This window comes from Oncorhynchus keta, chromosome 1 (genome assembly GCF_023373465.1).
Source record: "Oncorhynchus keta strain PuntledgeMale-10-30-2019 chromosome 1, Oket_V2, whole genome shotgun sequence".
Classification (NCBI taxonomy): Eukaryota; Metazoa; Chordata; class Actinopteri; order Salmoniformes; family Salmonidae; genus Oncorhynchus; species Oncorhynchus keta.
Genome location: NC_068421.1, coordinates 40,942,316 through 40,964,031, shown reverse-complemented (window position 1 = coordinate 40,964,031; position 21,716 = coordinate 40,942,316). Strand labels below are relative to the sequence as shown.

Sequence of the window (21,716 nt, the reverse complement as noted above, 5' to 3'; positions counted from 1 at the left end):
TTATGAACTAACAGGTTCTCGAGCAAAGAACGCACATATCACAACACGTAGGGTGTAATATGGCTTTTTTATGGCTTGGCTTCCCCACTGATTTTACCCACGCATCGCTACTGGAGAGTATATACCTGTAAAGGCCTAGAATGTTTGAATAAATGGCTTATAAAAGCACTGGAAGTGAGCAGCAGCAGTTAATTGCAGCGGTTTGGTAAGACGACACCGTCTAAAAGCCAGGGTAAATAATTCCAGAGCTTTTAGCAAACCACACTGTGAGTCTTGAAGGTCAGTAGCTCAACCCGTTAAAGGGTAATCGTTTCTCCTTGTTCAGAAATGGGCATTAGTTGAATACAATACAGAGTTTTTAATCGGTGAGATTCTGCTGTAAATACTACAACCATCAATGCAGCCAATGAGCATTTTGAAGGAGGAACAGACGTTACATTGTGCTGAATGTTTACAGAAAAGACCCCCAATGTGCATTGGATTTGACTCCATTAATACATTAATAATGGAATATTTTTCGGTATAGCAGGAGAGCAATTCACTTAAGGACGTGCTATCAATTAACTGCTTTTGCTACTGTTAAATATGTGGGAGCGGTAGAGATAGTAAAACCTTCAAATAAAGTTACTATAAATGCTGCCAATATAGTAGTTTCCTTTTCACGTTTCACTAGACCCATCAACAATTGTAAATGTTATCTTGTCAGGAATTCACACTATTACGTTACTTTCGATAGGTCTACCCAAACTAGATATAGATAGATAGAAAAATAAAAAGGCAATGATAAATGTAATGATGGTACAAAACATACGCCTAAAATAAATGCCCATCCTCAAGCAGGTGATAACAGGAGCGCGCACTTCTAAAGTCTAAATTGGCATTTATAGTTTACATTAAATACACGGTGGAACACTTACATTCAGGTAGGTTCGGTGTCAATTTACCTCCACGACATTGTCTATAGTACAACTGATTCGCTGAGGAAACTGTGTAATCCTCACTCCGTATATTCCTCCGAGAGAGAGTCCGGAGCTGTGTCGAATTCTTCTTTGCTCACCTTGTAGATGGCGCCACTGGTACACTGCACTCGCGGTACGCGTCTGCAATCTGCACATTGTAGTCTATCTGGCAGAATGCTTCATATTTGCCATCAGTTGTTTATCGGACATTGCATTTCTTTAACTTCTGTGGAAAACCCCCAAAAGTAATTGAGAGGGGAAATAGAGAGTAGGAGCGAGAGAGCGCGAGAACGAGTGCGTGCTTATATGAGAGAGCGTGCCTGCGTGTGTGAGACAGAGAAAGATAGATAGAGAGATTCAATTGCTGCCATGAACAGGACATCAATTATTGTAAAGTAATGGTCAACGCCAAAACAGGGATCCAGATTGAAATGAAACCTGTTGAAATAATGGCCCGTCTTTCTGTACATCACACTAAAAGGCCTCCATCCTAGCAACAACAAAGTCATTACAGTCCATTGAAAGAGCCATTTTCCTCATTTTATGGTGCATAGCTCCATTTCAGGGAAATTCATCATGGGGGGAGGGGAGAGTAGGTTTACAGGATGACTAACATTTTTGTTAACCTTTCATCCGCTGATAAAGTATATTCCAGGGGCGCAATTTTCACTGGGGACGGGGGTCATGTCCCTCCCACATTCTGAAATGGCATTTTAGTCACCCACAGTGTTATCATTGCAATGTGATACAAAAAGCGGCAACAGTCTGCTTTAAGACCATGCGGATGCCTCCGAGCTGTCTGGTAGGCTGTTTGGAGTGTGTCCGCTGACTGGATATAGGATGGTCTGACACCACAGAGCGGGCTGACATGCTGTATGAAGGAAAAGCTTCTGGAAGGCTGGCTGGACCAGCATGGGAGAGTTGAGCATAGTTCAGTGTGTTTGTGTTGCGCTCTTTCACGAGTTGTAAAAGAAAGCAGAGCAGAGACTGGCTATTATTTAGTTTAATGATGTAGCTGGCAAGGTAACTTCTGTTGAACTTAACAGAAACAAGCGCAACGAGTGTTTATTCGCAGTGCTAAACTAGTATTGTAACTGACATGTAATGTTAGCTAATGTTTCATCCCCTCTCGACTGAAATGAATGAATAAGCTACGCTAGCTAGTAGCTACCACAGCCAGGTCAGCTCTAGCCTCTAATTATCTGTCAGATAGTAATAATGGCCGCCTCATATCACTATCTAAGAGCTGTTGTTTGTACGGAAATGTTTTCTAGCCTTTTTTGTTCCGTTTCAGAAGTGAATTAACTTGGCTAGCTTTCGCCAGTTGATGTAGCATTAGAGAGAGCTGGCCAAAAATGGGCTAAAATTAGCTATTATTTTTCTCTCAATCACACTAAACCTGAATCAAATGATGAAACCACCGGCCAAATGATTGAAGATTGATATTCTGATGATTTTACAGTGCAGTGTTAGTTTAATTAGTCAGTATGGCAATGTAACGTTATTGATCTGTCAGTTTCCCTAGCTAATTCCCTACTTTTCACACGGTAATAAACAGCTCTAACATTACTGCTCCCGCTGGCTGTCTGTCCAACTCCTACCTGCTACTGCAAGAACTGGTCCCAAACCCAACCACAGTCCCACAATGTTATTTTAGGCGTATGTGACGCAGCTCACTTGCCGGCCATAGTTCCAGCAATTTTGCGCCCCATAGGCAATATCAAACGCTCAAAAATAACTTTGGAAATAGATTCAATTACCAGAGATTTTCACATGGCCTTTATATTGCTATTATTGGGCTATGTCAGCCAATATGATAGATGTAGTTTGAAGAGAGCAGAGTTGGAGAGACTTGCACTCTCTCTTGAGCTATTTTTATAGCCTACCTGTTAGGAGTGGGAAGATTTTCAGATGGAGAAATATGAGTGATCAATATTCTGTCATATTTCTAGGCAATATAGTAAACTATAGCCTAATCATAGACCTATAGGAAGTACATTTCCTTGGAAAGATAACTGCCCGTGCCTCCGTCCATGTATAGGCTATAGCCTACTCTATTTAATTGAGACCACAAGCGCACGTGATCTCACAGGTATGACTACTGAACTGGAAGCATGAAGAATGATGACAGCAACACTTGCTACGTTTTGCATGGGCCTATTGGATACAGCCTACCTTTAAGAGGAGGACGATTTGCACGCAGAGACAAATAAAATGGGTAATCAATTTTAATCAAAAATGAAAAGGCACAGTGGTCGCTCACCATAGTAGCCTAACCTATGTGCGCGTTGTGCCTTTTCAATGATGATGATTTCAATGATGATGATACATTTTTTGATTGCACTTTGACTCACATTGGTGAGTTCCCTCCACTTCTTTCCATTATCCATATTTATTTACAGACACTGTAGTAAACTACAGTCTAATCATAATATTTTTCATTATTATATATTTTTTTATTGAATATTTAAAACATACAATATACTTGCAGTGAAGCCGCTTAACAACTACATCACATTAGTCATCTAACAGCCTTCCATCCAGAGAGACACACAAAAGCAACCCGGGTCAACACCCTGCTCAAGAAGCAACCAGGATCAACGCCCTGCTCAAGAAGCAACCAGAGTCCAAGCCCTGCTCAAAGGCACGTTGACAGATCTCCCACAAGGTCAAAAATGGGGACCCGGCCCAAGCTCCCAACCGCCAGGCCAGTAGCCCTCCAAGATCCCCCCCACAGTTCCCCAAGAGCTGCCCCTCAACCATCCAAACCCTCACCCACAGACCCTCCCCCTGAGAAAAAAATGATAAATAAAATAATTCCATCCCCCCAATGCACCAACAAAATGTGCAAAAGAGAAAAAAGATAAAGGAAAACTGAAAACAACATTGCAAAATACATCAAGGTCAACCTAAATCATAACAGCAAGGCAAACTGAATATGTTTGAATGCATGTGTAACAGTATAGACTTTACGTCTGTCCCCTCGCCCCGACCTGGGCACGAACCAGGGACGCTCTGCACACATCAACAGTCACCCTCGAAGCATCGTTACCCATCGCTCCACAAAAGCCACAGCCCTTACAGAGCAAGGGGAACCACTACTTCAAGGGCTCAAAGCGGGTGAAGACACCGATTGAAACGCTACCAGCGCGCACCACCGCTAACTAGCTAGCCATTTCACATCTGTTACACATGTATGGCACTATTGGTCACCTACAAACAAGCAAGATGTCTGGCTCTCACAGACCTGTAACTTCTTCTTTAATTAAGAGGCTCCTCTGTCCTCCACTCGTCACCTGTATTAATGGCACCTGTTTGAACTTGTTATCAGTATAAAAGACACCTGTCCACAACAGTCACACTCCAAACTCCACTATGGCCAAGACCAAAGAGCTGTCAAAGGACACCAGAAGCAAAATTGTAGACCTGCACCAGGCTGGGAAGACTGAATCTGCAATAGGTAAGCAGCTTGATTTGAAGAAATCAACTGTGGGAGGAAATGGAAGACATACAAGACCATTGATAATCTCCCTCGATCTGGGGCTCCACGCAAGATCTCACCCCGTGGGGTCAAAATGATCACAAGAACGGTGAGCAAAAATCCCAGAACCACACGGGGGGACCTGGTGAATGACCTGCAGAGAGCTGGGACCAAAGTAACAAAGCCTACCATCAGTAACACACTACGTCACCAGGGACCCAAATCCTGCAGTGCCAGATGTGTCCCCCTGCTTAAGCCAGTACATGTCCAGGCCCGTCTGAAGTTTGCTAGAGAGCATTTGGATGATCCATTTTGTCTGTCATAGTTGAAGTGTACCTATGATGAAAATTACAGGCCTCTCTCATCTTTTTAAGTGGGAGAACTTGCACAATTGGTGGCTGACTAAATACTTTTTTGCCCCACTGTATCTTTCAGCTATGCTGTGATGTTTAACATACAATTTCAATCTCTTATCAAATAGAATCCACAGATTGCGAGTTGAAGATAAATACTTTTACTAAGACTATTAGTATATAAGTAATTGACTGACCCGGTCTCTCTAATCATATTTAAGTTAATTTCATGTTCAAGTTAACTGCCACTTGATTCTCCGTCCATGTAGGCACCCACACTAGAGACCACACATACAGTACTAGGCACACTTGAACTCTCACGCCCAGCTAGGAGAGGTAGCCTACTAAAGTTGAAGCAGTGAATTCTGAGTGTGAGAATAATGCGAAAAATATCTACTTTTAATACAATAGGTAGGCTAACGCATACAAAACAGAAAGAGGACCATTTCCAAATGGGACAACAAAAATAATTTAATCCCAAAGTCGTCTGTCTGATTGCCCGATCTCTGTCAAGACCTGCAGGCATCCCGCGGAAATGGAGCCCTCTAGTGCAGTCAGTACACAACATCTGATCCTGTCTTCGCAGGATCAGATGTTGACAGTGGTCCCCGCAGGGTCAGAAAACCAGGGAAGACCAGTCCACAGAGCTCAGGTGAATTTTGCAGTATGCCTGTATTAACAATATCAGTGAATGATACAAAGTTCCATCTTGAATTGATGGGTAGACCTACAGTAGCTACAAATTGTATTCGTCACACAAATTGTATTAGTCACATTGTGTATCTTGGTGGCTTGGTTTGCTTTGGCACCTTTCAACACCCTGCATTATCACATTCATGCATGCAAAACACTCACTTACACTACTGATTACACACACCATTGTACATGTTGGTAAAGTTATTAAAGTGACAATGCATAGATGATAACAGAGAGTAGCAGTGTAAGGAGGGGGTGAGGGGGGGGACTTCAAATAGTCTGGGTAGTCATTTGACTAGATGTTCGGGAGTCTAATGACTTGGGGATAGAAGCTGTTTCGAGGCCTCTTGGACCTGGACTTGGCGCTCCGGTACCTATGACTAGGGTGGCTGGAGTCTTTGACAATGTTTCGGGCCTTCCTCTGACACCGCCTGATATAGAGGTGCTGGATGGTGCTGGATGGAAGCTTGGCCCCAGTGATTTACTGGGCTGTTCGCACCACCCTCTATAGTGCCTTGCGGTCGGAGGCTGAGCAGTTGCCATACCAGGCTGTGATGCAACCAGTGCAACACATGCTCTCGATGGTGCAGATGTAGAACCTTTTGAGGATCTGAGGACCCATGACATGATCTTTTCAGTCTCCTGAGGGGGAATAGGTTTTGTTGTGCCCTCTTCATGACTGTCTTTGTGTGCTTGGACCATGTTAGTTTGTTGATGTGGACACAAAGGAACTTAAAGCTCTCAACCTGCTCCAATGCAGCCCCGTCGAGGAGAATGGGGGCGTGCTCAGTTTTCCTTTTCCTGTAGTCCACAATTATCTCCTTTGTCTTGATCACGTTGAGGGAGAGGTTGTTTTCCTGGCACCACACGACCAGGTCTCTGACCTCCTCCCTATAGGCTGTCTCGTCATTGTTGGTGATCAGGCCTACCACTGTGTCACTGGCAAATCAAATCAAATCAAATTGTATTTGTCACATACACATGGTTAGCAGATGTTAATGCGAGTGTAGCGAAATTCTTGTGCTTCTAGTTCCGACAATGCAGTGATAACCAACAAGTAATCTAACTAACAATTCCAAAACTACTGTCTTATGTAACAGAACAACTTTAAACCGTCCCCTCGCCCATACCCGGGCGCGAACCAGGGACCTTCTGCACACATCGACAACAGTCACCCTCGAAGCATCGTTACCCATCGCTCCACAAAAGCCGCGGCCCTTGCAGAGCAAGGGGAACTACTACTTCAAGGTCTCAGAGCAAGTGACGTAACCGATTGAAACGCTATTTAGCGCGCACCGCTAACTAAGCTAGCCGTTTCACATCCGTTACACTTATACACAGTATAAGGGGATAAAGAATATGTACATAAGGATATATGAATGAGTGATGGTACAGGGCAGCATACAGTAGATGGTATCGAGTACAGTATATACATATGAGATGAGTATGTAGACAAAGTAAACAAAGTGGCATAGTTAAAGTGGCTAGTGATACATGTATTACATAAGGATGCAGTCGATGATATAGAGTACAGTATATACGTATGCATATGAGATGAATAATGTAGGGTAAGTAACATTATATAAGGTAGCATTGTTTAAAGTGGCTAGTGATATATTTACATCATTTCCCATCAATTCCCATTATTAAAGTGGCTGGAGTTGGGTCAGTGTCAATGACAGTGTGTTGGCAGCAGCCACTCAATGTTAGTGGTGGCTGTTTAACAGTCTGATGGCCTTGAGATAGAAGCTGTTTTTCAGTCTCTCGGTCCCAGCTTTGATGCACCTGTACTGACCTCGCCTTCTGGATGATAGCAGGGTGAACAGGCAGTGGCTCGGGTGGTTGATGTCCGTGATGATCTTTATGGCCTTCCTGTAACATCGGGTGGTGTAGGTATCCTGGAGGGCAGGTAGTTTGCCCCCGGTGATGCGTTGTGCAGACCTCACTACCCTCTGGAGAGCCTTACGGTTGAGGGCGGAGCAGTTGCCGTACCAGGCGGTGATACAGCCCGCCAGGTTGCTCTCGATTGTGCATCTGTAGAAGTTTGTGAGTGCTTTTGGTGACAAGCCGAATTTCTTCAGCCTCCTGAGGTTAAAGAGGTGCTGCTGTGCCTTCTTCACCACACTGTCTGTGTGGGTGGACCAATTCAGTTTGTCTGTGATGTGTATGCCGAGGAACTTAAAACTTACTACCCTCTCCACTACTGTTCCATCGATGTGGATAGGGGGGTGTTCCCTCTGCTGTTTCCTGAAGTCCACAATCATCTCCTTAGTTTTGTTGACGTTGAGTGTGAGGTTATTTTCCTGACACCACACTCCGAGGGCCCTCACCTCCTCCCTGTAGGCCGTCTCGTCGTTGTTGGTAATCAAGCCTACCACTGTTGTGTCGTCCGCAAACTTGATGATTGAGTTGGAGACGTGCGTGGCCACACAGTCGTGGGTGAACAGGGAGTACAGGAGAGGGCTCAGAACACACCCTTGTGGGGCCCCCGTGTTGAGGATCAGTGGGGAGGAGATGTTGTTGCCTACCCTCACCACCTGGGGGCGGCCCGTCAGGAAGTCCAGTACCCAGTTGCACAGGGCGGGGTCGAGTCCCAGGGTCTCGAGCATGATGACGAGCTTGGAGGGTACTATGGTGTTGAATGCCGAGCTGTAGTCGATGAACAGCATTCTCACATAGGTATTCCTCTTGTCCAGGTGGGTTAGGGCAGTGTACAGTGTGGTTGAGATTGCATCGTCTGTGGACCTATTTGGGCGGTAAAGCAAATTGGAGTGGGTCTAGGGTGTCAGGTAGGGTGGAGGTGATATGGTCCTTGACTAGTCTCTCAAAGCACTTCATGATGACGGAAGTGAGTGCTACGGGGCGGTAGTCGTTTAGCTCAGTTACCTTAGCTTTCTTGGGAACAGGAACAATGGTGGCCCTCTTGATGCATGTGGGAACAGCAGACTGGTATAGGGAATGATTGAATATGTCCGTAAACACACCGGCCAGCTGGTCTGCGCATGCTCTGAGGGTGCGGCTGGGGATGCCGTCTGGGCCTGCAGCCTTGCGAGGGTTAACACGTTTAAATGTCTTACTCACCTCGGCTGCAGTGAAGGAGAGACCGCATGTTTTCGTTGCAGGCCGTGTCAGTGGCACTGTATTGTCCTCAAAGCGGGCAAAAAAGTTATTTAGTCTGCCTGGGAGCAAGACATCCTGGTCCGTGACTGGGCTGGGTTTCTTCTTGTAGTCCGTGATTGACTGTAGACCCTGCCACATGCCTCTTGTGTCTGAGCCGTTGAATTGAGATTCTACTTTGTCTCTGTACTGACGCTTAGCTTGTTGAATAGCCTTGCAGTTTGCCAAATTGAATGACAGTGTTGGAGTTGTGCCTGGCCGTGCAGTCCTGAGTGAACAGGTTGTACAGGAGTGGACTGAGCACACAATGAATAGCATTCTCACATAGGTGTTTTGTCTAGGTGGGAAAGGGCATTATGGAGTGCAATGGAGTTTGCATCATCTGTGGATCTGTACAGGACAGCAGTTTAAAGCTACAGTCTGGGATCTGGGAATAATGGTCATTTCTAATATTGAACCATTGATTCTATTCTTGTATAATATTTCTAAATGTACACCAAGGTCATTCTTTATCATGCCTCATTTTAGGAGGATCAGATGGCGACAGGGATCTCAGCAGGGTCAGGTGGCCAGGGAAGGGAAATACATTTTTGCAGGCACAACACTTTATTCTCTCTGTGCAGCAAAACACTGGACAAGCCAGATAATGTTTAAAGGCAGTCTGATACAGTTGATATCCAAACTGTATCAAGGTTTGATAAAAGCTTTTCTCGATGACACAAAACAAAAACATGTCAAACTAAAATGTGAGGTGACCTGGTATAAGCTATGGATGATGATGATGAATGGATACAGATATGTTTGAATGCCCCGTCATGTTCATATCATCTCAGACATAAATTACTGTCGTTTAAGGCCATCCATAGAACGTAATATATGCCAGTGAAACTGATTTACGTGCAGTCATGTCATTCCATATACAACCCCAAAGGGATATATTTGCATATGTTATGCATATGTTCTTTTATCTCAGCATGTCCACAGATTCTCCCTTCTCTCTGTTTTTGTTTGCTTGGAAACGTTGATACTGGAAACTGTTATCTGAGGAAACTGTGTAACCAAGCATTTATAGCGGCTAAGAAGTGCATTTCCATTAATTGGAAGGTTGGTTATCTTCCCACAATGTCAAGTTATGTATCACTAGATTTGATTTATTACAAGTTTAAGGGTATACTGGGCAACTTTCATAAGGTCTGGATTAGAGGTCGACCGCTTAATCGGAATGGCCGATTCTCCCATCTACACAGAGGAATTCTGGAGCTCTGTCAGAGTGACCATTGGGTTCTTGGTCACCTCCCTGACCAAGGGATGTCCCCCAATTGCTCAGCTTTAGGAAGAGTCTTGGTGGTTCCAAACTTCTTCCATTTAAGAATGATGGAGGCCACTCTCTTCTTGGGGACTTTCAATTCTGCAGAAATGTTTGTGTCCTTCCCCAGATCTGTGTCTCGACACAATCCTGTCTCGTAGCTCTACGGACTATTCCTTCGACCTCATGGCTTGGTTTTTCCTCCGACATGTGTTGTCAACTGTGGGACCTTATATAGACAGGTGTGTGCCTTTCTAAATCATGTCTAATCAATTGAATTTACCACAGGTGGACTCCAATCAAGTTGTAGAAACATCTCAAGGATGATCAAAGGAAACAGGATGCGCCTGAGCTCAATTTCGAGTCTCATAGCAAAGGGTCTGAACACTTATGTAAATAAGTTGTTTTTTTAAATGTATTTTTAAATGTATTTTTAACACATTTGCAAACATTTCCAAAAAACATTTTTCACTTCATCATTATGGGGTATTGTGTGTATATTGTTAAGAAAAACTAATATTTTCATCAATATTAGAATAAGGCTGTAGCATAACAAAATGTGGAAATAGTCAAGGTGTCTGAATACTTTCTGAATGCACCGTACCTCAGAGAAGATTTAAGTGCTGTTACCGTCACAGCCAAGATGGGGTTTTGGGCTGGATCCCGGGGCATAGTTGTGAATGAAAACAGTACTTCATATTCATAATATTGAAACATTTATAGGTTCACCTCAACAGTGGGATACTTCAAATAAACTGTTATACCAGCACTCTATGTAATGAGGTGGTGGAGAGAGAAAGAGAGAGTGAGAGTGATAGTGATAGTGATTCAATTGTAGCCATGAACAAGACATAAATGATTGGAAAATAATGGTCAACACCATAAGAGAGATTCAATGTGAAATGAAACCTGCTGAAATCACGGCCCATCTTTCTGTACATCACACTAAAAGGTCTCTATCCTAGCAACAACAGAGTCATTCCAGTCCATTAAAAGAGCTACCTTCCTCATTTTACGGTGCATAGCACCCATTTCAGAGAGATTCATCATGTGTTACACCAGATGAACTCCAGAGATAAAGAGAGGGAGAGAGAATGAGAGAGAGAGAGAGTGTACCCCACTATGCCTTGCCGACCCACTACTGTAGCAAATGGAATGTGTCAAATGCACAGCGCAAACAGCTCTGATCAAACCAAAACCTCCAAAGAGACGCGGAGACAGATCGCCTAGGGAGATTAGAATCTACGGGAGAGATAAAGGCAAGGGGTTTGTCAAATGCAGGCCTGGAGTCATAGTAACCCACCTACAGTAGCCTATGGAGCAACGCATTGTAGCGTGTACAGATTTACACATCAGATCAAATACTTATTTGCTAGATTAAAGTTTTTCCACTGGAAGAAAAACAACAACTATATTCTATGAGCTCCTCCCACCAAGTCCCCCAGTATGTTCTGGACATGAATCAAGACTGTGACAGGAGGAGGACATTGTGTCCATGCAAAAATAAATAATAATAATCCAGTTACTGGTATCCATTTTTAGTTCACACACAATACAACAGTGTAGCCTACAACAGTTACTACATTACTCAGAGCTCAGGCATGGGCTGATTTCAGCACTAGAACAATCTCCACCAAGAGGTTTTAGGGGATCTCGGCTATCTGGTTCGCTCTCAACAGGGTTCAGAATGCGCAGCCATTCAATCCTGTAAAAGCCTGAACTTTATACCGTTACAAGCACTGGGCCAAGCAGTAAGCAAATGTCGGGGACTGCAGAGCTTCAAGGCACTGCAGGATATACACGGAGTGTACAAAATATTAAGAACTCCTGCTCATTCTATGACATAGACTGACCAGGTGAATCCAGGTGAAAGCTATGATCCCTTACTGATGTCACTTGTTAAATCCACTTCAATCAAGTGTATATGAAAAGCAGGAGTCAGGATAATGAAGGATTGTTATCCCTTGAGACAATTGAGACATGGATTGTGTATGTGTGCCATTCAGAGGGTGAATGGGCAAGAAAAACTATTTAAGTGCCTTTGAACATGGTATGGTAGTATGTGCCAGGCACACCGGTTTGCGTCAAGAACTGCAACGCTGCTGGGCTTTTCAACAGTCCCGTATGTATCAAAAATGGTCCACCACCCAGCTGACACCCAGCCAACTTGACACGACTGTGGGAAGCATTGGAGACAACATGGGCCAGCATCCCTGTGGAACGCTTTCAACACCTTGAGGAGTCCATGCACAACAAATTGAGGCTGTTCTGAGGGCAAAAGTGGGTGCAACTCAATATTAGGAAAATGTTCCTAATGTTTTGTACACTCAGTGTACATCATGCACGAGTTAGCAGCCATTCAATACAGAAACATCAACATTCCAATTCAAAAGCACGCCTGTGCATATATGGATCCCCTGTAGTGTCAATTAATTATTGTTATGGGCATACATTCCTAGCTGTGTCTTTTTGTCTTGGCAAGGGGTTTGACCCAGGCCAAATCCAGGCTCTTTTTTTTGTTGTACAATTTTCCAGTAGCTCATATAGTAAACAGAATGTTGGACAGAACACTGCTGCATCACCATGCTTTAATGATGCTGTAGTCTCTTGTAAAGAGATAATAGCCTTTACTGACCATGACTTCATAACATAGGCCGACTGCTATGATTTATTAATAAAAAGTTAGCATAATTAAAATAGTAGTATCTGGATATGTGAAATATTCCCAGAGAGGAGACTGGTACATGTATTCTGGAGAGAAATTAGCCTCTGTTTCCTGTTCTTTTGTACTGGGCAGAGCTCAGGTCTATTGAAGAGGTCATAAATACTATATCCAGTCTACACAGGTAGAATGTTTCACAGAGGTCACAGTGAGAATTATTTACACATCAATTTGGTAATGATTTACATTAACTGTATAAGGAAGCATTCATTAGGCATTTATAAGCACACCATAAATATGTCATTAATGAAGCGTAAAGCTTTCCACATTTAAAGGGACTTTTTCACCCAGGCAGGTTTCTACAAACTGTCACGCCCTGATATGTTTTGCCTGTCCTTGTGCTTGTCTCCAACCCCCTCCATGTGCCGCCCATCTTCCCCATTATCCCCTGGGTACTTATACCTGTGTTCTCTGTTTGTCTGTTGCCAGTTCGTCTTGTTTGTCAAGTCAACCAGCAGTTTGTCTCAGTTCCTGTTTTTCCACAGTCTCTCTTTTTCTTGCTCCCCTGGTTTTGACCTTTGCCTGTCCTGACTCTGAGCCCCCCTGCCCGACCACTCTGCATGCCCCTGCCCCTGAGCCTCCCTATCGTCCTGTGCCTTTGCACCTACTCTGGATTACCGACCTCTGCCTGACCTGACCCTGAGCCTGCCTGCCGTCCTGTGCCTTTGCCACTACTCTGGATAGCATGGTTAGCATGTCTTGGGGGTATGATCTTTGACTCTCTGTAACTTTCTCACTCATCATTATTCACAATTCATTCAGGATTATTCATAATCATGGTGGCATCCACATTTATGTAAAAGTGTTTATCAAATTATATACTTATTTCCAATGAAAAAGGACTCCAAAATGACTAATAGATTATTGACTATTCATTTCTATTGGGCATAAAATAATCTGAAACACAACCAAAACAAACTGCAAATGCATCCAACAAGTTTGTAGAGTCACGATCTTGATGTAGTCATTGCGTGCTAGGAATATGGGACAAAATACTAAACAATCAATCATTTTGACCCCTACCTTGTTAAACAAAATGTCTTTCTCTGCGCAATTGAATTAGCATCAAATAGTATAAATTCCCAATTTGTTGGAGCGTACAATATAGCTCAGTATTTGAATTATTTACTTCATACAGTCATTATTGCTCATCTTTATAAAGGCTGTCAATTTTGGACCCCACTGTAGACTTTTCATCTCAGTGTTCACTCGGGTGTTGTAGAAACTGCATCTGTCCACATGACCTGTGAGTCTACGTTGTGATGGTGAGAGATCCAATTAGTCTTTCATCCAGTCTGCTGGGATGTCAGGGCTATAAAGTAGAAGAGAGAATGTTTATGGGCACCTAAGTGAGGGAACATCTATAATTCACAAGCGAGCCATAAATGGAAAAGGAATCCCAGTGTATCTCTTCTGTATATCCAGCTGGAGATTGATTCATAGTGGCCGACATAAATACCGCACACAAGACCAGAGACTGGAAAGTGATGGAAGGTGATCAATTAAATGGTCCTCGTTGAGAGTGAAAGGGAGATGGCTTCTCTACAGTGTGGTGGACTATGGGAACACAGTGTGTTCAGAAGCCTGGTAAACAGACTCAGCACGGGCTAGACGTGTGTCAAAGAGTCAAATAGATGTCAAGCGTGATTTTATGTTATGTGGGAGACCCAAGTCAAACTCTTCCACCCGCTGTGGTTTTACTTGGAATCTGTTTTGGCCTATCTGCTTATTTTCTGTCCTGAATCACCATCTCTAAGGGGTAAACATCAACAGTCATTCCCACTTTCCTACTAAAAATATGTACTTTGTTTTAAGAGGATTCATTCCATTCAATGATATTTATACACAGAGATCCAAAAATGTCTATAAATCAGAAGTATTCTGGTCTTGAATGGTTCAAGAGATAACCCGATTAATGATTCCTCCGAATTGGCTATTGACTTGAATTACTACTGGGCATCCAATGGGCACCACACTTTATAGATCTTGATATTGGACTGGAGCCCTAACCCCCTTGTGGCCATTCTTAGGACTACAGATGTTAACCCATCAATTCATCAGACAGGCACCTTGCTGTGAGATTTAAAATAAACTTTTTTTAGAAAGAATTTAAAAGAAACACAGACAAGCCAATTGCAGCGAATTGAGACAAAAGGTATAGCATTTCATTTGTATTCTTATGTCTACATTTCTAGATTTGGAATCTTGCCTAAACCTGTAATATGTTGTGTTTATCAGAGACTTAAGTATTAGAGCTAAATATGGATAAATATATTGGTAATGAGTCTGAGGCATCCTTCTGTCTTTGAGCCCATGGTCCTGACAGAAAAAAGCAACTCAGATTTATTTACACTGCAAAAAGTTTAAAATGTAAGCAATCTTACATTGAGTAATAAAATACTTAAAATTAGTGGGGGGAAGGTGGGGTGAGTTCTTACCATGAAAAATTATTTTAACCCTAAAAAGGCTTAATACGAGTAATTTATCTAATTAAGATATTTTAAGATGTTCTACCTTAAATGTTCAATGTAAAATATCTTAAAATATCCTGAAATAAAATAAACTACTTGTTTTACTTGATTTCGACATCTGATAAGCAGCAGGCACTTCAAAACATTTAGACCTACTTTATGGTAAGCCAATTTATTCAAAATTACCAAATCATAATTTATACCACAAAGAACATCCTTTTTGTCATCAACCTTAGAAAGTGTAGATCATTTACCCCATCTCTCCCCTTTGAAATTCCCTCTATTACCGAAGTTGTTCTAGTTTGAGCCTGGGCTTTAATCTTTGAGTGAAAACACAGCAAAAGCCACTCAACAAGCGACTGCTCGGCACTTGCTGCTGGGAGTCTCATCCGTCTAATTCCACTCGAGAAATGTCAGCAATATGGTTTCGTATCCCCCAAGAAGTCGATATTATTACCCCCACCCCCCAACCTCAGTGACTGAGGACCAGGGAGGGAGCCACTAGAGGCAGCCTGGAAAGAGGCAGAAGTGTTCCCACACACCAGGGCTTTGACACAGCAACCGCAGCATCAGAGATATGCACTTCCTCTTTGAAGATTAAAATCCACTAACCTTCCTGCTTGAGCTTGGGTTTGGAGAGATCCGTTTCACATAATACAGTACAGCAGGGTTTGGTATATGTCGACAGTCAACGCACATGCCCCACCATTTTCTTGTTTCTTTTCAGGAAAACATGGGAATGTTTTTAAAATGATGAGTGAGGTATTCTGAATAGTTGACAGATTCAATTTCAAGTGGGACAGCAATTGCTTTGATGCACAAATAGGATTGCAGAGGTTTTTGGTGCAAAACCCTACACAACAAAGTACTTTAAATTGTATTTGCTAACGACGACCTTTAAGTGTTTTGAAGTACTGACTAAAATAGGATTCCAAATGGTCAGTGATCAAGAACATTGTCTGTTTACCTAGGGGTTACAGGAGAAGAAAAAACACGACTTCATCCATACGATTGAAGCACAGAGGGCAAAACAAATAGGATCCCAAGGAGACGTTAATGCTGTTTCAGAGGATTACCATGATCTTCTTCCTCTTTGCTAATCAGGCACGTGTTGACAGGTCACCACCACATCAGCCTCATGACCAATAACAACAGGCTAGGCCTTGACCCTTCAAACAAATAGGTTACAAGGGATGTTATTGTCGTCAGCATGTTGACTGTCTAAAGAGAACAGCGGCAATACACAGCAGGGGTCACTTCTGAAAATACAATGAAGTACGTATTCTCTAGGCATGTGGAAAAGGCCTTGGGTGTAAATGGGAAACTTCTGTATGTTTCATTGGCAGGAAGTGATACGAGTACACTGCAGTAGATTGACTACATACCGGTAGTACTAAAGCAAGTCAGAAGATGGTTTGCAATTGTACATTACATTCAACATCATTATTTTAGCGCTACCTTTTAAAGTCGCTGTACACCGTTTGAATCACTGCCTCTGGCAAATAGCTCTTTAAATACAGTATCAGAGAGTATTCAAACATGATTGGATTAGAAACTTTATTAACAAAACGAAGGCAAAGCACAGCTTAAGCTTACTCCTAAATATGTATTAAGTGCTAGGTGCCACACCACCACAATACAGTTAATATTAGAATACCACAGCCACTCAGATATACCTCTTATAGACCTTTGCAACATAAATAGCAGCGACAACTGTGTTTAAATAGCCTTAAAATAGTCTTGACATGCTTATTCTCTGAAGTCAGTGCCCCACCTAGTGGCACCTCAGGACAGTACCATCAAACATATGTGCAGAGAGGAGAGGGTTAAAGGTGGGTGTTTTTATAGGCACAGCATTGCTGCCCTCTGGTGGGCAGGAGGCGACGGTGGAGACTGATGCAGCAGGGTTGTCTAGGCGACCACCCACTGGAGGATGCTGGTGTCCTTCCCTCCGGTGGAGATCAGGTGACTGTCGTCGTGGAGAAAGGCAACGTTGGTCACATGGCTGCTGTGGCCACCATAGGTATGGCTTGGGGCCTGCATGTCGTGACAAGGAGGGAGAAGGGAGACGGACACAAAAGGTTAAAAATTCATTGGAAAGATCCTAACTTCCACTTCATAAAAAAAAAAAAACATTGATTTATTGGAAGGGTTTCCCCGAATGATTAACTTCCATACGTTTAAGATGCAAACAGGTTAACTTAAGTGGATGACAAAACACTCAAATAAAACGTATAAGACGTAAATGACGACAAGCGTACCCTTGGCTGGGAGCAGGGGTTGGAGAACAAGTGCACTTTGCCAAAGTCGTCAGCAGAGGCCAGCAGGGAGGAGTCATGTGACTTGCACACGGCGTTGATGTCCGTGCCGTCAGCACCGTCAGGCCAAACGCCTAGATAGAACCAGTGATGTAGCAGTAAAACAAAATAGATGGGTAAACTTTTTTTGTTTTGTTCCCACTGGTCACGGTGAAAAAAAGTCATGCTTAAGTTCCTATACTTTCAATGCATACTTCCGCAAAAGGTGGGTAGACTGTTTACTTTGCGAACCAAACCAGCCCAGAGGCAGGAAACAAGAGACTCCACTTGATACAACTGCAAAGACTAACAGCTCCATTTTGAAAGTGGTTGGACTGCTGTCACAATCTGCAATTGCTAGAGTGACCTGATCTGACTGTAAAGAACTCAGTTACAGTTGAAGCATATACGTTTTGTTTCTTGGATTTATAAAGCTACAGTCTGGTTTTGCCATCATTACCCCAAACAGGAAGTGGTGACTCACCAAAGACGCTGAAGCCTAGAACACAAGTGGATGTTGCCCACTCCACATTACGAACTAGGTCCATGCTCGTCACATGTTTGCCGCTTGAAGCTTCCCCTTTACCACAAACAGAAGACGAGCTTGAATGTACCACAACACAACATAGACTACAGTTGTAGACAGAGAGTTATCCGTTTGGACAAAAGAGGCTCACAGAATAAGATCTCGTAGTCTCCTGAGTTGGTTACGATGTATTGGCTGTCGACGGACCAATCCAGATGGGTGACAAAACTGGAGTGACCCTATGGAGGAAAAAAAAGTTAGGTTTTTTTCAAATCCCAAAAATGTTAGTGTAATAGTTCAGAAAATAGAAGGATTTAATTTTCCATAAAAGGGATAGTCTTTCTTACTTACGGTGCATTTCCCCACGCGGCTGTACTTCTTGCCATTCTCCATCACGGCATAGATGTAAACAAAGTTGTCATGGGAACCTACGGCTAGGAAGTTGCCGTCTAAGAGCAGGAGAGTTCTTTTTTTAATGGATGTAGGAGGTGGAGGATAAGAATACTGTATAATCCTGTACTGTTTTGTTCAGACTTATTGGAGCCATTAACAATGTGTATATTTAAGTTGGGATACACAGTATGATATTGTAAATGACGGTGTCTTGTACAGTACCTGGGGAGTACTTGATATTAGAGATTATCTCGTTGCCATCAGTGTGCATGAACACCAGGTCTCGGGTGTCAGCGTCCAGCACCAACCACCTACAGACACACAGACAGGATGAGGAAGTATACTGTAAGTGAGACCATTTGATAGTATCAGGGGAATGACACCATGTACTCAAATTCCATACCAAATCCTTCATCCTGTCTAAACGAAATGGGGACATGTGCCGTTAGCGTTTCATTGTCCAATAAGAGATGATTGGTAAGCCAATGTGTCTGAAGATGTACAGTACCTTCCTGTCATGGTCCCCACTGCCAGCACAGCTCCACTGGGGTGGAACCCTGCACAACGCCCTGGGTCCTGGGGAACGGAGGGAGACATGGAGGATCAGCAGGACTGCCTGGTGCACCATCACATACAAGACACTCCTGTACTCCCTGTTTACCCGTGGCCATGCACGCCTCCAACTCAATCATCAAGTTTGCAGACAACACTACAGTGATTACCAACAACGATGGTAATCGGAGGGCCCTCGGAGTGTGGTGTGAGGTTATTTTCCTGACACTCAACGTCAACAAAACAAAGGAGATGATCGTGGACTTCAGGAAACAGCAGAGGGAGCACCCCCCTATCCATGTCGACGGGACAGTAGTGGAGAGGGTTGTAAGTTTTAAGTTCCTCGGCGTACACATCACGGACAAACTGAATTGGTCCACCCACACAGACAGTGTGGTGAAGAAGGCACAGCAGCACCTCTTTAACCTCAGGAGGCTGAAGAAATTTGGCTTGTCAACAAAAGCACTCAAACTTTTACAGATGCACAATCGAGAGCATCCTGTCGGGCTGTATCGCCGCCTGGTACGGCAACTTCTCCGCCCACAACCGTAAGGCTCTCCAGAGGGTAGTGAGGTCTGCACAACGCACCACCGGGAGAAAACTACCTGCCCTCCAGGACACCTACACCACCCGATGTCACAGGAAGGCCATAAAGATCATCAAAGACAACAACCACCCGAGCCACTGCCTGTTCACCCCGCTATCATCCAGAAGGAGAGGTCAGTGCAGTCACATCAAAGCTGGGACCGAGCGACTGAAAAACAGCTTCTATCTCTAGGCCATCAGACTGTTAAACAGCCATCACTAACATTGAGTGGCTGCTGCCAACATACTGACTCAACTCCAGCCACTTTAATAATGGAAGAATTGATGTATAAATGTATCATTAGCCACTTTAAACAATGCCACTTAATATAATGTTTACATACCCTACATTACTCATCTCATATGTATATACTGTACTCTATACCATCTACTGCAGCTTGCCAATGCCGTTCTGTACCATCTCTCATTCATATATTTTCATGTACATATACTTCATCCCTTTACACTTGTGTGTATAAGGTAGTAGTTGTGGAATTGTTAGGTTAAATTACTCGTTGGTTATTACTGCATTGTTGGAACTGGAAGCACAAGCATTTTGCTACACTCACATTAACATCTGCTAACCATGTGTATGTGACAAATAAAATGTGATTTGAAGTCAGGACACTTACTATGGACTGATGTAAATACACTAAACAGCTAGATGTTGTTTCAGGTGCCTTTGTCATTACAGCAGAACCAACTACGCCAAACTACAACTCTCTTCTGGAAGCTGGTGTATATTCAAAAGAGACTAGCTACAGAGAAGAGTCGGAAGATTGAGAACCTCGATGGTCTTGCTCCAGAGAGGCTGATGGGAGTTGGTGTCCCATAGGTGGACCTGCTTGTCCTGGCCACAAGTCACAAACTGCTCCATGGAAGGATGGATGTCCAGACCCCACAGCTCATCTGTGTGACCCTAAGAGATTAAGAGAGGAGGCGAGAGAGGTGAGATGATAGAGAAAGGGTATTGCGTGTGCAGAAAAAGCAAAATGGAGACCGATGAGGAAGAACGGTAAGAGAGGAAGGGAGAGAAGAGGAATATGGGGGTTATAAACAGGTAAAAACAGATATATACTTCCTACTGAAGCGTAGGAAATAACTAGTTACAGTGGAAATTGAGAGGTTGTGTACCTGTACTATAGGGTTGAGTGTTTCAGGGAAAGAGCCTGTAAGGACGGTGTTCTTGGTGGTCCCCACTAACAGCTCCCCCTGCTTCCCCTCAGTCACGGCTCTCACTGGCCCAAACGCCTCAGGCACCTGAGAGAGAGGACGACACACGACAGCAACGAGCATAAAACTATACATCTCATCGGTCATTCTCAAGTTGCATTACGACTACCCAAAGGACACAGACACTACCTACCGCTCAAAAGTTTGGGGTCACTTAGAAATGTCCTTGTTTTTGAACAGACGACTCACAAGTCCTCAACTGGCAGCTTCATTAAATAATACCCGCCAAACACCAGTCTCAATGTCAAGCAGTGAAGAGGTGACTCCGGGATGCTGACCTTCTAGGCAGAGTTGCAACGAAAAAGCCACATCGCAGACTGGCCAATACAAATAAAAGATTAAGAAGATGGGCAAAAGAACACAGACACTGGACAGAGCAACTCTGCCTAGAAGGCCAGCATCCCAGGGTCGCCTCTTCACTGTTGACGTTGAGACTGGTGTTTTGCGGGTACTATTTAATGAAGCTGCCAGTTGTGGACTTGTGAGGCGTCTAGTTTGAGAAACAGACACTAATGTACTTGTCCTCTTGCTCAGTTGTGCACCGGGGCCTCCCACTCCTCTTTCTATTCTGGTTAGTGCCAGTTTGCGCTGTTCTGTGAAGGGAGTAGTACACAGCGTTGTGCGAGATCTTCAGTTTCTTGGCAATTTCTCACACGGAATAGTCTTCATTTCTCAGAGGAAGAATAGACTGAAGAGTTTCAGAAGAAAGTTCCTGGTTTCTGGCCATTTTGAGCCTGTAATCGAACCCACAAAATGCTGATGCTCCAGATATTCCACTAGTCTAAAGAAGGTCAGTTTTAATGCTTCTTTAATCAGAAGAACAGTTTTTAGCTGTGCTAACATAATTGTAAAAGGGGTTTCTAATGATCAGTTAGCCCTTTAAAATGATAAACTTGGATTAGCTAACACAACGTGCCATTGGAACACAGGAGTGATGGTTGCTGTACGCCTATGTAGATATTCCATAAAAATAAATCTGCCGTTTCCAACAACAATATTTACAACATTAACAATGTCCACACTGT

At 43.4% G+C, this 21,716-nt stretch overlaps 2 protein-coding genes across 6 annotated transcripts in view; both read right to left on the bottom strand.

Moving 5' to 3' along the window:
• LOC118385325 (G-protein coupled receptor 4-like) overlaps window positions 1-1,430 on the bottom strand; it is a 33,152-nt gene extending 31,722 nt beyond the window's left edge. Inside the window, exon 1 of one of the 2 annotated variants that reach the window (XM_035772387.2) lies at window positions 918-1,430. The gene's annotated coding sequence lies outside the window, so the exon portion shown is untranslated. The remainder of the gene's footprint in view (window positions 1-917) is intronic. The other variant, XM_035772394.2, reaches the window with a different exon arrangement.
• Window positions 1,431-16,648: 15,218 nt separating this feature from the next.
• LOC118385304 (echinoderm microtubule-associated protein-like 1) overlaps window positions 16,649-21,716 on the bottom strand; it is a 35,191-nt gene continuing 30,123 nt past the window's right edge. For all 4 annotated transcript variants that reach the window (XM_035772341.2, XM_035772350.2, XM_035772359.2 and 1 more), the window contains 9 exons: window positions 20,593-20,718; window positions 20,246-20,377; window positions 18,830-18,897; window positions 18,544-18,632; window positions 18,280-18,377; window positions 18,080-18,167; window positions 17,887-17,982; window positions 17,367-17,497; window positions 16,649-17,142 (listed from right to left, as the gene is read on the bottom strand). In XM_035772341.2, the coding sequence (XP_035628234.1) occupies window positions 17,017-17,142; window positions 17,367-17,497; window positions 17,887-17,982; window positions 18,080-18,167; window positions 18,280-18,377; window positions 18,544-18,632; window positions 18,830-18,897; window positions 20,246-20,377; window positions 20,593-20,718 (954 nt within the window). In that variant the 3' untranslated portion in view covers window positions 16,649-17,016. The remainder of the gene's footprint in view (window positions 17,143-17,366; window positions 17,498-17,886; window positions 17,983-18,079; window positions 18,168-18,279; window positions 18,378-18,543; window positions 18,633-18,829; window positions 18,898-20,245; window positions 20,378-20,592; window positions 20,719-21,716) is intronic.